Source organism: Chenopodium quinoa, unplaced genomic scaffold (genome assembly GCF_001683475.1).
Source record: "Chenopodium quinoa cultivar QQ74 unplaced genomic scaffold, ASM168347v1, whole genome shotgun sequence".
Lineage (NCBI taxonomy): Eukaryota > Viridiplantae > Streptophyta > Magnoliopsida > Caryophyllales > Amaranthaceae > Chenopodium > Chenopodium quinoa.
The window spans coordinates 2,952,414-2,965,366 of NW_018742616.1; the positions used below are offsets into that span (position 1 = coordinate 2,952,414).

At 35.3% G+C, this 12,953-nt stretch overlaps 1 protein-coding gene across 4 annotated transcripts; it reads right to left on the reverse strand.

Moving 5' to 3' along the window:
- Nucleotides 1-1,398: 1,398 nt before the first annotated feature.
- Nucleotides 1,399-9,324, reverse strand: LOC110721638 (probable alpha-amylase 2). Of its 4 annotated transcripts, none has more exons than XM_021900829.1 (13): nt 8,923-9,322; nt 7,890-7,981; nt 7,717-7,750; nt 6,945-6,982; nt 6,095-6,221; nt 5,767-5,993; nt 4,889-5,034; nt 4,689-4,801; nt 3,341-3,429; nt 2,992-3,114; nt 2,531-2,566; nt 2,050-2,148; nt 1,399-1,959 (listed from the first exon to the last, which is right to left on the reverse strand). In XM_021900829.1, the coding sequence occupies exons 2-13, from the start codon at nt 7,908-7,910 to the stop codon at nt 1,762-1,764; spliced, it is 1,251 nt and encodes a 416-aa protein (XP_021756521.1). In that variant the 5' UTR covers nt 7,911-7,981; nt 8,923-9,322; the 3' UTR covers nt 1,399-1,761. The 4 variants fall into 4 exon arrangements, with proteins under 4 accessions (XP_021756521.1, XP_021756522.1, XP_021756525.1 ...); XM_021900830.1 differs by lacking the exon at nt 8,923-9,322 and adding an exon at nt 8,740-8,877; XM_021900833.1 differs by lacking the exon at nt 8,923-9,322 and adding an exon at nt 8,740-8,753 and having other exon boundaries at nt 6,945-7,023.
- Between the last annotated feature and the right edge of the window lie 3,629 nt (nt 9,325-12,953).

Consider the following 12,953-nt stretch of genomic DNA (forward strand, 5'->3'; position numbering starts at 1 on the left):
TAACATTAATAAATTTTTAAAAAACAATGTTGACATAAAACACACTATCTAGTTTTTCAAACAAGGGTAATGTTATACGTAGTCCTTAATAACTTTCCTTATTTGGTATTAATTTAGAAATGCATGACAAAATCACTTGCAAATTAGTGTAGTTAATGTTATATTTTTATTTATTATTTTTATTTTTAGCTTTTTACATGTAGCCCTAAGAGTTATGTATAACATTTTCCTTTAAACATAAGGGCAACAAAAAATATATACGGAGTATTATGGAAATAGTAGTTCATTATAAATACTCAGTAGTAGTCCGTAGTTTGTACCAGTTCAATATACTTGTAATTGTCACCATGTTCGTCATGTACTTATGTTCACCTCACCTCATAAGAGATTCAAACTATAAGGAATAACAAATAGATAAATAAGGAGTATTTAAGCATAATTTCATTCAAACATGAAATTTTAAATTCTATAAACTTTTATATATACAAAGTAAGAATAACCAATCCTCAATGTAGTTTGACTGAACTTCGTATACTTTCAGAATTAATACCTGTGAGAGCTTCGTACATATTTTTTTTTTCCTAGTATTGAACTGATTGAAATCCATGCATGTGGAAACCAGTAAACGCTACACGAATATGCATGCTATATATGCAATACTTGCGATCGAGCCTCAAGCGAACGCTAATTACTCATACGGACTAGATTTTACTACGACGAGTAATTGGTATTCCCTCCATCTCTCTTTGTTTTTTCTACTAGTATGTAAATTTTTTATTAGAGACAAAAGAATATAGATCAGAGGAGATAGTATTTCTTGGACCCAACCCAATTAAGTAAGAAATAAAGTATCAAAAAAACCATCAACATGCATGGTTAGTTTTCAGCTGGCACCTTTAATAGATTTGCTTATATAAAAAATTCTCTTGTTAAATCATTGCAACCTTTTTTGGGATTAAGAAAGAGCTTTAATAATGTCATTAATAACAATAATAATAGACATTAATTAGATTAAGAACATATCTCATTTCACATAAGATATTGTCGGTAAAGCGATGGTCTAACAACAGTACACGCCAGAAGTCCCTCAAAATTATTTGCCTAGTAAGCTGTCATATGATTTTAGTTAATGATAACTCTAACCATCTTCCAGCATAAATTTAACTCTCTCTGTCCTTTTTACTTGCTTCATTTTCTATCCGTTTTTAGGGTGTCTTATTATGATGACATTTGTTTTCTGAACAATTATCATAAGTATTACAACAACTATCATGCCTCATACTAGTGTATTAATCTGCCATGTACTTTACAACGTAAATCCTTACGTTCAAATTTGTCACATACTAGTTTAAATTATACAACATATTAACATTTTTACACAGGTGAAAAATTCAAAAATGTAAAACATGAACATACCATTAGCTTAACATACCCATGATCATACAGAGTACATAGTTAGGTATGGAAAATAAAGGAAAGTCACAATGTGAAAATCCAACCTTTTGAGCGTCTCCTTAGGTTTCTAGTTTCTACCTATTGATTGGATTAACTCATGACAATAATAATCCCAACCGGAAGGTATTCTCATTATAATTCTAAGTGATTTTGTCTTAATAATCTAGAAAAAAAAAATATTCTAGGTGTAAGATCGATTTCTTGGAATAATTTGAAAACAAGAGTACATGACCGCAAAGTCACGATTATTCTAAGTTTGTATAAGACGAAGATCATAACTTCATATTAATAGGGTTGATGATCCAATTAGTTTTCCTTGTGCCACACAGCAAATCTATGACCACAAGTTGCAAGTTTCCATTCCCTACCTGCTGGGCACCATGATCCATCTCCAATCTTCATGCTTAGCTTCTCCCCAATTATTGCAGAGTAGAGATTTGGTTGAGCTTCTAGTATCCTAATAGAAGATCTGCTGTGAATATCATTCTGCTTTCGGATGTTGATCTGTACAAGTAGAATTAGACGGTTTCCACTTAGTTACATTTTCCTCAAATGTATTGCTGTTCAAAATAGCTAAGACGATTAGCATCATACCAGATTTACAATTTTGTCATGAATGGATGTACCCCAATCATAGAAGTGGTCATAGAACACAGTTGGTATCCCCGGATGTGTTAGGATGTATGCATAACCCTGGGACAGACTCGCAAAACCATACAGTACGTATGAGCAAATCTCCACAGATTCATGTAACTAAAATTCTCAATAATTACAAGGATAAGTGGCCTACTCAATAAAGCACTTAATCAGAATCTGGCTACACTAGTAGGAAGCACCAAGTGGAGAAAGTGGGAGCAGGACAAGATAAAAAAGAAAAGGCTAACAGTGTTCTGTTTCAGTTTGGGATAAGTTGCATTGTTAGGATTTATGTGGATACTGGATATAGAAGTCACTAAACCCATCTGAATTTTTCTTAATCAATATTTTACTTTTAAAAACAAAATATTATACAAGGAAGAAATATCAAATCAGGTCTAGTGGCAATCTATACAGTGTTGGCATTGAATGTTGTTACCTCTATTATGTGATTTGCTGGGAAGGGCCAGTGAGCCTGCAGAAAGAAATTTATCTCGTAAATAGCACAATAGCTGAGTAAGTATTACTTTGTATAGAGGGTAGTAGTGAGCGAAATAATTTTGTTGAAAGAATGATAACCGATGTTGTTGTAGCTGATAATCAAAGTCTACATAAATGGGTTTGCTTATGTGATAAGATAATTCTTAATACTAGGAATGGTAACATCTAAAAGTTAAAGTGCAAAACTAGACTAAATTTCTGCTTGAAGTAAGCGTAGCCAATAGATTCATAAAACATTTTTTTTGTTCCTTGGCATGTCCTTCACTGATTACCTATGGTCCAATACTCCAATTTACATCATGCAGGAAAATGTTCAGAAATATCCATTAGCAACAAGCATACCTTACCATTGAAGCATAACAAAATGAATTATTGTTGCATCAATACAGTGAGATATACCTGTGTTGAGCCAGTATCATGATTATCAAGAAATGTAACAGCCCTTGAAGGCCACCAACCCATTACACCTGGTGGCTTCCCCTGCGAATCTCGAAGACGCCAGTATTCTCCCTTAACAGCTTCCTAATATTCAAGGTAAGTAAGATTTAGCTATTTATTCCTGAAAAAAATATCCTCAACAACATTAAATATATGCAACTAATTGCTTTCTAAACTTAATCACAAGAATTATGATAGCAACATAATTTAAATTAGAGTAGTTTTATGTAAAGTCTTCCATCATAAAGAAACATGCTTATTTATTCAGCATTCCGGATATACAAGTATACAGGAGTAACCTTGACAATACCTGCAAAATTCCTTTTGTTGTGAAGTCAAATGCAGTTGCAAGTTGTCCTGTAGCATCAATCCAATTGATGATCCGTTGTCTATGACTGTCTGTGGGAATAAGAAAACGAAGATGCGGAAATGATCCTCCATCAAGACAATGTTCATGAAGCTCACCAGTTTCAGAATCATAATAAATATTTAAATATTTGATGATCTAGTTGGCAACTATAAGGCAAGTCAAAGGCAATCAACTGAAACTGAAGTTCTGTTCTCCCCCATGCAACTAAGTACATGCCTTCTGCTGTAGTGTTACTAGTTACCTTAGAAACTATAGAGAGGATAACTCAGAAATTTTCTAAGCTTCCAATTCTTCCATCTTGCATCTGAAATGTTGTCCTTTGCAGCAAATCATCAAACATACGAATTTCCTGCCTACTTTATATTCAATGTATGATATTAAGCCTTGTGTAGTAAGACATTAAAGTCACAATAACATCAACACATCTATGACATAGAAGGGGCATAAGCCAACTAAAATAGGTCAATTTTCTCAATTATTAATGTACTTCTATATGTTCTCTCAGAGAAGATAATTTATCAGTCTATCAGTTTGAATAAAAAATCTAAGATTCTAAAAGATGTTTTGAGGAATCAATGCATTTTAATTGTTCTGCATTACTTGCCAGTTCTTTAATAAGGCATTCCAGTGGAGCTAAAGCAAGCAATCGATACTGATTTTGTATATGTGAAGGCCCTGATTCTAGTTGAATTTAAGTATTTGGAGCTTGGGGAAATTGGTAGAAGTTCTTTGTATATATGCATGTGTCTTCGTTCTCTTTATCCCCTATGGATAGAAATCCTTTGGACAAAACTTCTGTTAGGAACTAGGAAGACAGCAATCAGGGTCCACCTCTCACAATTTTTTCAGTCCCCACGAAACCTACTTGTAAATCAAAATTTTAAGTTTCTGAATCCAACAAGATGGGTCAAGCCTTCAACATTTGGTTGTATTCCTACAGTATGAATAAATTTTCTTTTATAATTGGAAGCTGCAGTCCGTAAAACTAATCCTACCTACATAAGCTAAGGTTTGTTGGTTGTTTCAGTTTCATTTGCATCTTATGACTCTATGTGTGTCATCTAACTCACAACTTCCTCCTACTACAGCTACCAAACAATTTTTTTATCCCAGTTACTTTTGTTGTAGAACCTATTTTTTCTTTACTCATTCAATATAGCCCACAAAATCTTCTAAGTATTAAAGATAATACAGCATTCGTATAGTAGTATGGATGATTAAATTACTAAAACCCTAGTACTTCAACAAATAAGAGAATTTGTTTTGTTGAGATGTAACATATATTTACCTTGGTTGTAGGCCAAACGACCAGTATGATAATTACAAGAATCCCAATATTCTCCTACACAGAATACTGGTTTTGCACCTTCAATATATTCCTTCACATAACTTGCTGCATAACTAGCCAAGAATTGAAAGGTTATGCCCATTTCATGCACAAAATTAAAACTTGATTAACAAATGTGTAATTCGAAGATGACATATTACCCTCTTGCAAAATCAAACCGGAAATCTTGGAAACCGACCTTGTTCCGCAGCCACCTCAGCCATTTTGTAATATCTTTTCTAACAAAGGATTGTGTATGATCAATGTTTGGAACACCATTAAAATTTTCACCAGTACTTCGATTTCCCTGAATCAAACGCGTAAAACAGGAGTTTAACGTATCAGCATATCAGAATTCAAAAACAAATTAATATCGACTTATTTCAGCCCAAATATTTAACATGTTTGACATGTTTGGTTTCATTATGAGCAAAACCCAACAACCCCAATATTAGAAAATCTTGGCACAGATTGGTTGGCTCATCATGTCTCCATTGATACAAAATTTGGAAAAATAATGGCTTTAATCATGATCCATTCAATCCTTCATAATAGCAGACATTTCACCATTTTTGCCACACAATTGCTCTATTTTTTCATTAAGGACCAAGTCTTTCGGAATAAATTTTCTTCCATTAGCAATTCATGCATTTCCTTATTTTCAAACTGAGTTTAGTGGCAAGAGACCATCAATTTCTAAATTCAATTAATATTCATAGAATTTTCCTCTTCTTATATACTGGAGTCTGTGGTTTGTTATAATTATTACAAAGGGAAAGCTGTTACTAGTAATATTATCTCTCCCATTTCAATGTTCGCAATTTTTTCCCCAAGGCCATGACGAGGTCTAACAATTAAGGCTTCATAAGCAAGCTCTAAATGAAACAAGCATGATATAAAATGTAAATTCTATATGCAACAGAAATGCTGTTCTCAAAGTGTGCAAAACAAATAAATTATTTCAGTGTTACATAGCAAATCCACTAAAGAAAAAGCTATCAACATTGAACATACTGTGGTTGTCTTAAGCATATCATACCAGTCCACCAGTACATGATGTAACAGCATGTTCATCCCATGATAACAAAATTCCATCATAGCGGTTGTACATCCCTCCATGGCCTTTGGTAGTCCCAACACGATGATTTATTATTATGTCAGCCATGGGTCTAACTTTGTGCTGCTTCATTTTATGTAGTAAAGCTTTCAGCAGATGCTCAGAACCATAAGCAGAATGAAGTGAATACAGATTCTGTGGAAGATAACCTACAAATAAAGTAATCCGTAAAGATGAATTCACAAGGCATCATAAATTGGAGACATGAAATATACTGATACCACTGAGGAGCAGTATCTCTTCCTCTTACCTTCAGGGGACAAGGATTGAGATGCAGGTGGCAACCATATGGACGTGAACCCTGATTTGGCAATATCAGGCATCTTTTTCTCTAAGTTCCTCCACCAGTCATATTTGTGAGATTCCCAATTAAAAGCCTGTTAACCATGTAAGGAATAAACCAAAAAATAAAGAAAAGAAAAAAAAAGCTTAATGATTGTCAACATCCATAAGCATCAAATGGGAATGGACCAACTACTTTAACACTTTGTTTGGATTGAAGGAAATGGAGGGAAAGGAAGGGAAGGGAAATGAAGGGATGAACTATCTTTCATTTGGATAAGAAATGAGGGAGGAAGGGAATTGGACGGAAGAGAAATGGAGGGATTAAATTGTGAGAAATTGGTCTCTCCAACAATGGAGAGATTTGGAAGGAAAACTCATCTTTCTTCCCTCCCCTCCCCTCCCTTTCTCTTCCCTCCCCTTCACATCCCTCCCCTTCTTTCTTTCCCATTTCTTTATCCAAACACACCGTAAGGGTTTATTTAGCTTTAGAAAGATTGGGACATGTAAATTGGCCAATTCGGTACTCTCTCCATAAATAGTTAAGTTTCACTTGAAGGAGGGATTTTCAAATAAGTGTGACTTTAGTATCCCAATGCAAACATGTACAATGAATGTCAAAGTTTACACTTTCCCAATCAATTTCCTATAATAAATATGAGTTGGTGCTCTAGTCATTTTGAGAAATATTCAGATTACTTTAAGACATACCTATATTGAGCGATACATATTTTTGAACAAGGGAGTACATTGTAAAAAGAAAAGAAGCAGAAAGCATCTTTCTTCTATGGCATAACAAGAGAATTTATGGAATGTACCTGAAGAAGGACTTCTCTTCCCCTTTTGATTGCAGCAACTGCAAAGGATCCATTTTAACTTTGCTCAGAACTAATGCAACTGGATTTTCAAAAAAATAAAAATAAAGAACTAACACAACTGAACTTTATAGAATGGAAATTTCTTATTAACTCATAACTATAGCAAGACAAGAAACACTGAAGATGAGTTTGAACAATCTAAATCAGACTATAGTGTAACTTATGGTGACATTCATGAAATGATTAAATTTAAAACTAAAATGCTCCATGTGAACACTATGTTAGAGCTTTCATCAAATTACAAACACCTTTTTCTAGTGATAAAGATTTACAAATTTTGGTCTTCCTTAGAAAATAATAAAATCATGGAAAAACGTTTCATGTAGTTACAAATCAGAACGTTTTGATCCTTAATAAAAAAAATTGCTTCATAATTTGCAAGTTATCATTATTTATTTTGCAATCTACAACATGTACTATCTCCTTCAATTGAAATCAATCACAACCAAAATTTTTAAACATCAAGATTTCTTATTCATTCTAAACTGAAAAGAAATGAAAAAGACGAGTTCCACTTAAGGGAGATGTAGTATTAGTTCTAAGCTTGCTCAGATAAATACAGCCAAAAACAAGAAATTTCAAATTGCCATGCAAAAAGAAATTGTTTCACACTATCCTGGAGGAACATTGCATTCTATTGCAAGCAATGTAATCAATAGCTTACAACCTGCAGCTGATTTAGAAAGAAGAGAAAAGAAATTATAGCATATACCTATATCAGTCTGCTGAACATTATCATCAATGCCCTGCACATTAGAAGGTATAAAGAAAACATAAGAGAAGCTTAGCTTGAGCTTGAAGACAAACCGACATGTTCAGAAAAAATACATGGCAAGCACTGAAGATATTGCAAATTTTAAAGAAAGAGTACAGGATGAGACATACATGTATATAAATATAACCCATGCTGGATCAGCAAATCAGTACGAAAATCTGGTGTTCCTTACAGAATCAGGCCAAATGCTCAACCAGTAATCCTATAAGCAAAGATATACAAAAAGTTAATAGGGGTATTGAGAATGAACATAATAAGCTCATTAAAGAAATGAAATTCAGTAAGACAACATATGATACAAGATCCATCAAACTAATGTTGCTTAGAACAGATTCATGCTAAGCCCCATCAAACAGATAGTATCTATAAACCTCCATCAAACTTGCAAGTTGATAGCAGAAAGCAGGAGAGCTCAGAGTCTGACTTTGATTTCGATTAAAAGATATATATGTTACAACACTTACAAGCTCTCAACTCGTAGACATCCTCAGGTTATATCAGCAGAGACTTATCTTGCAATTTAACCCTTTAATGATTAAATTCTTTTTTTTTTTTTTTTTTTTTGAATATCCTCTCAAAGGGACTTATATTAATAAATCATTCGAAGCAACATCCAAAATACTACTCGGAACATCACTAACCCATACTCTTCGACCCAACTCCCAAGGTTGGAAGTGAGCTAAAGTATGCGCCACACGATTACCACTACATTTAACAATAGACCAAGAAAGAGTATCAAAATTCTAAAACAACAAAATTAAAGCCTTATACTCAAAATGGATGATGTTGACTGTATGAACTAAGAATCTATTTCTTGTTGTCATCTACTATTATATCAGTTTACTCAATGCCAAATATATTACTACTAACCTATTACCTCAGGGAAACAAATCTAACAGCAAAACAATGAATAATAATTGTAACCCAATGCAAAATTCAAGAAAAAATGACCACACAAACCCAGAAAATTGCTGTACTCTTCGGCCCTATTACCTTTAAACCTCAGACCTTTCAAACTATATATATAGAAATTAGACCTCAATTTGCATAAGGAAGCAGAATCACCAGCCCAAAAAAATAAATAATATATTCAAATAAATGATTGATTGCAATTTGGAATAAATTCCAGAAATGGGCAATTACTTCTCAAAGAGGAATTTCATCGAACAGCTGGTGGGCAATGATGGGAGTTGAAATTCGATTACTTTTGCACAATTGTTTCCCATTTCAACAATATTCACATTCATAGTTAACGGGGTTTGATGATCATGGAATTTTGATTTGATAAGAAGAATAAAAAATTAGAAATTGATTGATGAAAGACATTTGTTGGTGTGAATTGGGACGGCTTTAATTTAGGATTCTTTATAATTCTGGCGCGTAGAAAGAAAAAGGATGTTTTGTTTAAGGTTTCTGCAAATGCGCCAAAGTAACTTCCTTTTTCTGTAGTGCCTTTGAGTCAACTGTGTGACGAATCACAAAATCGATAAAAACATTAACGGTCAAGAAATTCCCTTTGAAATACAAAGTACAGCGTACATAAAGAAGAGGTAAGAGTAATCGTATTAGCGAAGATGTGGAAATACAACTTGTATAAGTGAATTTGCAAATTGCAAGAGTATTTATAGTAGCGATTCACTATTACATTGTTGGCTACTAATTTAGGGGGTGACAAGAAGGGTGGCTAAACATTAATAATAAAAGTAGAAATAATATGGACATTCACAACATTGACTAGCACAAGTTATCTCTTAAGAGCACACCCATTTATTGCCTAATTAGGGTGGATATTAAGAGAGAGAAAGAATAAAGATGTTTTTAAAATCCAAAAGCATCCATTTAAGAGAGAAATCTTCTAACCAGGTCATGTTTGACTAAGGGTGGACATTATATTTCTATGCGCCATTTCACTGTCATTTTTTTTTTGAATAAAGCTTGACCAACTTGCTTTTGAAATCATTTAAAGGGTCACCAGAATTTGGGAGGTATGAACAGAACAAGTTCAACAAAACAAAATGAGCATAAAGCTACTCTATGACATAAAAATAAAAAAGTGCTAGAAACCCTGAGCATAAAGCTACTCTATGACATAAAGGAAAACCCTAATGTCAATTTGGAGTTTGAAAGAAGGTGTTGCAATACGAATGGTGGAAGCAAACCTTTTCGTTCTCCAATTCTTTTGTTCTTCTGATAAGGATCGTGTTCTTGAAGGTTGTCCATGGACTTTCAAGGATCAAATTTTATTGCTAAAGGAATTATCGGGTGACGAACAACCTTCGGAGATTGTATTTGACAAATCTCCTTTCCGGGTTAGATTAATTGATGTGCCTTTCAACAAAAGAAATCGTAATGTGGCTGTGGAGATTGGCGACGCTATTGGTGGAGTTATCGAGTATGATGACATAAAATATGAACGGCTAGGTGAATTTTGCTTCTTTTGTGGTAAGCTAGGGAGATGGATATGAGCATGAGAGTAATAATTGACCTTAATAAACCATTGCGCAGAGGAGTTAAAATCAAAACTTCCTCAGAAGTGGATTGACATAAAATATGAACGGCTAGGTGAATTTTGCTTCTTTTGTGGTAAGCTAGGGCATGTTGATAAAGAATGCCAAGAGGTTGAAATTGAGCAAAATGAACAAATCATTAATCAGTACGGTCCCTATTTACATGCTTCACCTAGTCCACGTCGTAATGTGATTTCCATGGCAGAGAAGGAGAGACAAGTAGGGTGGATATCATTCTTGAGAAAGGAAAAGAGCCGCAAGATCGACTATATGGATCCAAAGGCTATGAGATTAATTTCTCCGAGTGCGGCATGTAAACTATTGTTCACGTCTCCAATAAGGGAAGAGCAACTTGTTGTAGAGGTGGGGAAGCTGCCCGAGAAGAATTATACTAACGTGAGGAGTGAGAGTAGTAAAGGGGTTGACATCAACACTCTTTTGATTGGTGATGGGGGATGCATTGAGGTGGAACATACTGTCGGGGGGGGGGGGGGGGGGGGGGGGGAGCAGAATAATATAGGGAGTGTTTCTGAAAATGTTAGTGAGGGTGTGGATGGGGAGATTAATCAATTTAGTTTTGGGGATTTTTCTGTTGGGAAGGTGGACAGTGGAAAACAAATGTGGGGGGGGGGGGGAAAGGGAGTAAAGGGAGTGAGAAGACTAGAAAGAAATTTAAAAAAGGAGGAAGTCCGAAGGGGAGGGCTAAAAGGAGTATGGATGAGATGAGGCCTAAGAGGAATAGTGATATGGTGGAGGCAGGGGGTAAGCGGATGCGAAGGTATGATGACATAAACTCTGGGGATAGATTTTTCCAAGTAGGAGGTAGTGGCCATTGCCATACCTCCGAAGAGAAATGAAAATTCTGAGCTGGAACTGTCAAGGGCTTGGAAACCCTTGGACGGTTAATATTCTTCGGAATATATGCTGGAGGGATAGGCCGGAGATTGTGGTTTAATGGAGACAATGATAGATAGTAGAAGGTTAGAGAAGATTATAAATAGGTGTGGTTTTGTTCAAGGTTTGTGTATTAGTAGTAATGGGCATTCGGGGGGTATTGCATTTTGGTGGGGTGATGTGAATGTTCGAGTTATTTCTTACTCCTCTCATCATGTTGACACGGAGGTTAGGAATCAAGATGATACGGTGGTATGGAAGGCGGGAGGGATTTATGGTTGGCTTAGAACGGCTGACAAGCATTAAACTTGGGAATTAATGGAGAGCCAATGGGGCAATTGTAATTTGCCTATTGTTGTTTTCGGAGATTTTAATGAAATATTGAGTAATAGTGAGGAGGGAGGAGCTTGGAGGGGGGATCGTCAGATGGAGGCTTTTAGGTGTGCAATTGATAGTTGTCGCCTTCATGATATGGGGTATCGAGGTTGCTGCTTCACATGGCAAAGAGGGACGAACGAAGATACTATTGTAAGGGAACAATTGGATCGCTTTTTATCAAACGAAAGTTGGTCCAATCTATTTCCTAATGTGACATTACTTCATTTGACTCGACACCGCTCTGACCATGCTCCATTACTATTAAAATCTGATTATTCCCTTGATGGCCAAAGAAGTGATTGTGTGTTTAAATTTGAGTCTTTATGGTTATCCAAGGATAAGTGTGGAATCGTGGTCGTTGATGCATGGAGATCAAATGAGGTTAACAATGTTCCAGGAAAGATTGAATCATGTGCTAGTGCTTTGTCTATGTGGGCTGCTGCTACATTTGGTAATGTAAAGAAAAGAATCTGTGATGCTGAAAAAGAGTTGAGGCAACTACAAAGTCAACAACCTGATGCACATGTTTTAAAAAGATGTAATGCTCTTAGTGTGGAACTTAACGAATTACATATGCTTGAGGAGTCTTATTAGCATAATCGGGCAAAAGAAAATGAGCTTAGAGATGGAGATAAGAACACTAAATATTTTCACCACAAAGCAAGTCAACGTAGAAAACGAAATTTTATTAAAGGCTTGCATGATGATCAAGGAGTATAGTGCACCAATTAGGAGGATGTGAAGCACATTGTCTCTGATTTTTTTCTCTAATTTATTTACCTCTAAAAATCCTACCGGGTTTGACAAGGCCTTGATCGGAGTTGAAAATGTAGTGTCGGAGGAAATGAATGATGTTCTTGATCGTGAGCCAACTGGTGAGGAGGTGAAATTTGCGCTCTTCCAAATGCATCCTAATAAAGCTCCCGGAGTTGATGGTATGCACGCTCTCTTTTATTGGGAATTTTTGCATATTATTGGTGAAGATATTGTGCATTTTGTGAAGGAGTGGTGGAGAGGAAATGTGGATATTGAACTGATAAATAGGATTTGCATTGTATTGATAACTAAATGCAACGATCCTAAATTCATGGGTGAGTTTAGGCCGACTAGTCTCTGCAATGTACTCTACAAAATTATATCGAAGACTTTGGCAAATAAATTGAAACCTTTGCTCGACTCAATCATTTCAATAAATCAGAGTGCTTTTGTTCCCGGGAGACTGATTTCGGATAATGCGTTGGTGGCTTTTGAGATTTTTCATGCAATGAAACGGAAGGAAGAGGGGAAGGATGGTAATGTTGCTTTGAAACTGGATATGAGCAAAGCATATGATCGTGTGGAGTGGACTTTCTTGGAGAGGGTGATGTTAAGAATGGGATTTAGAGCCGGATGGGA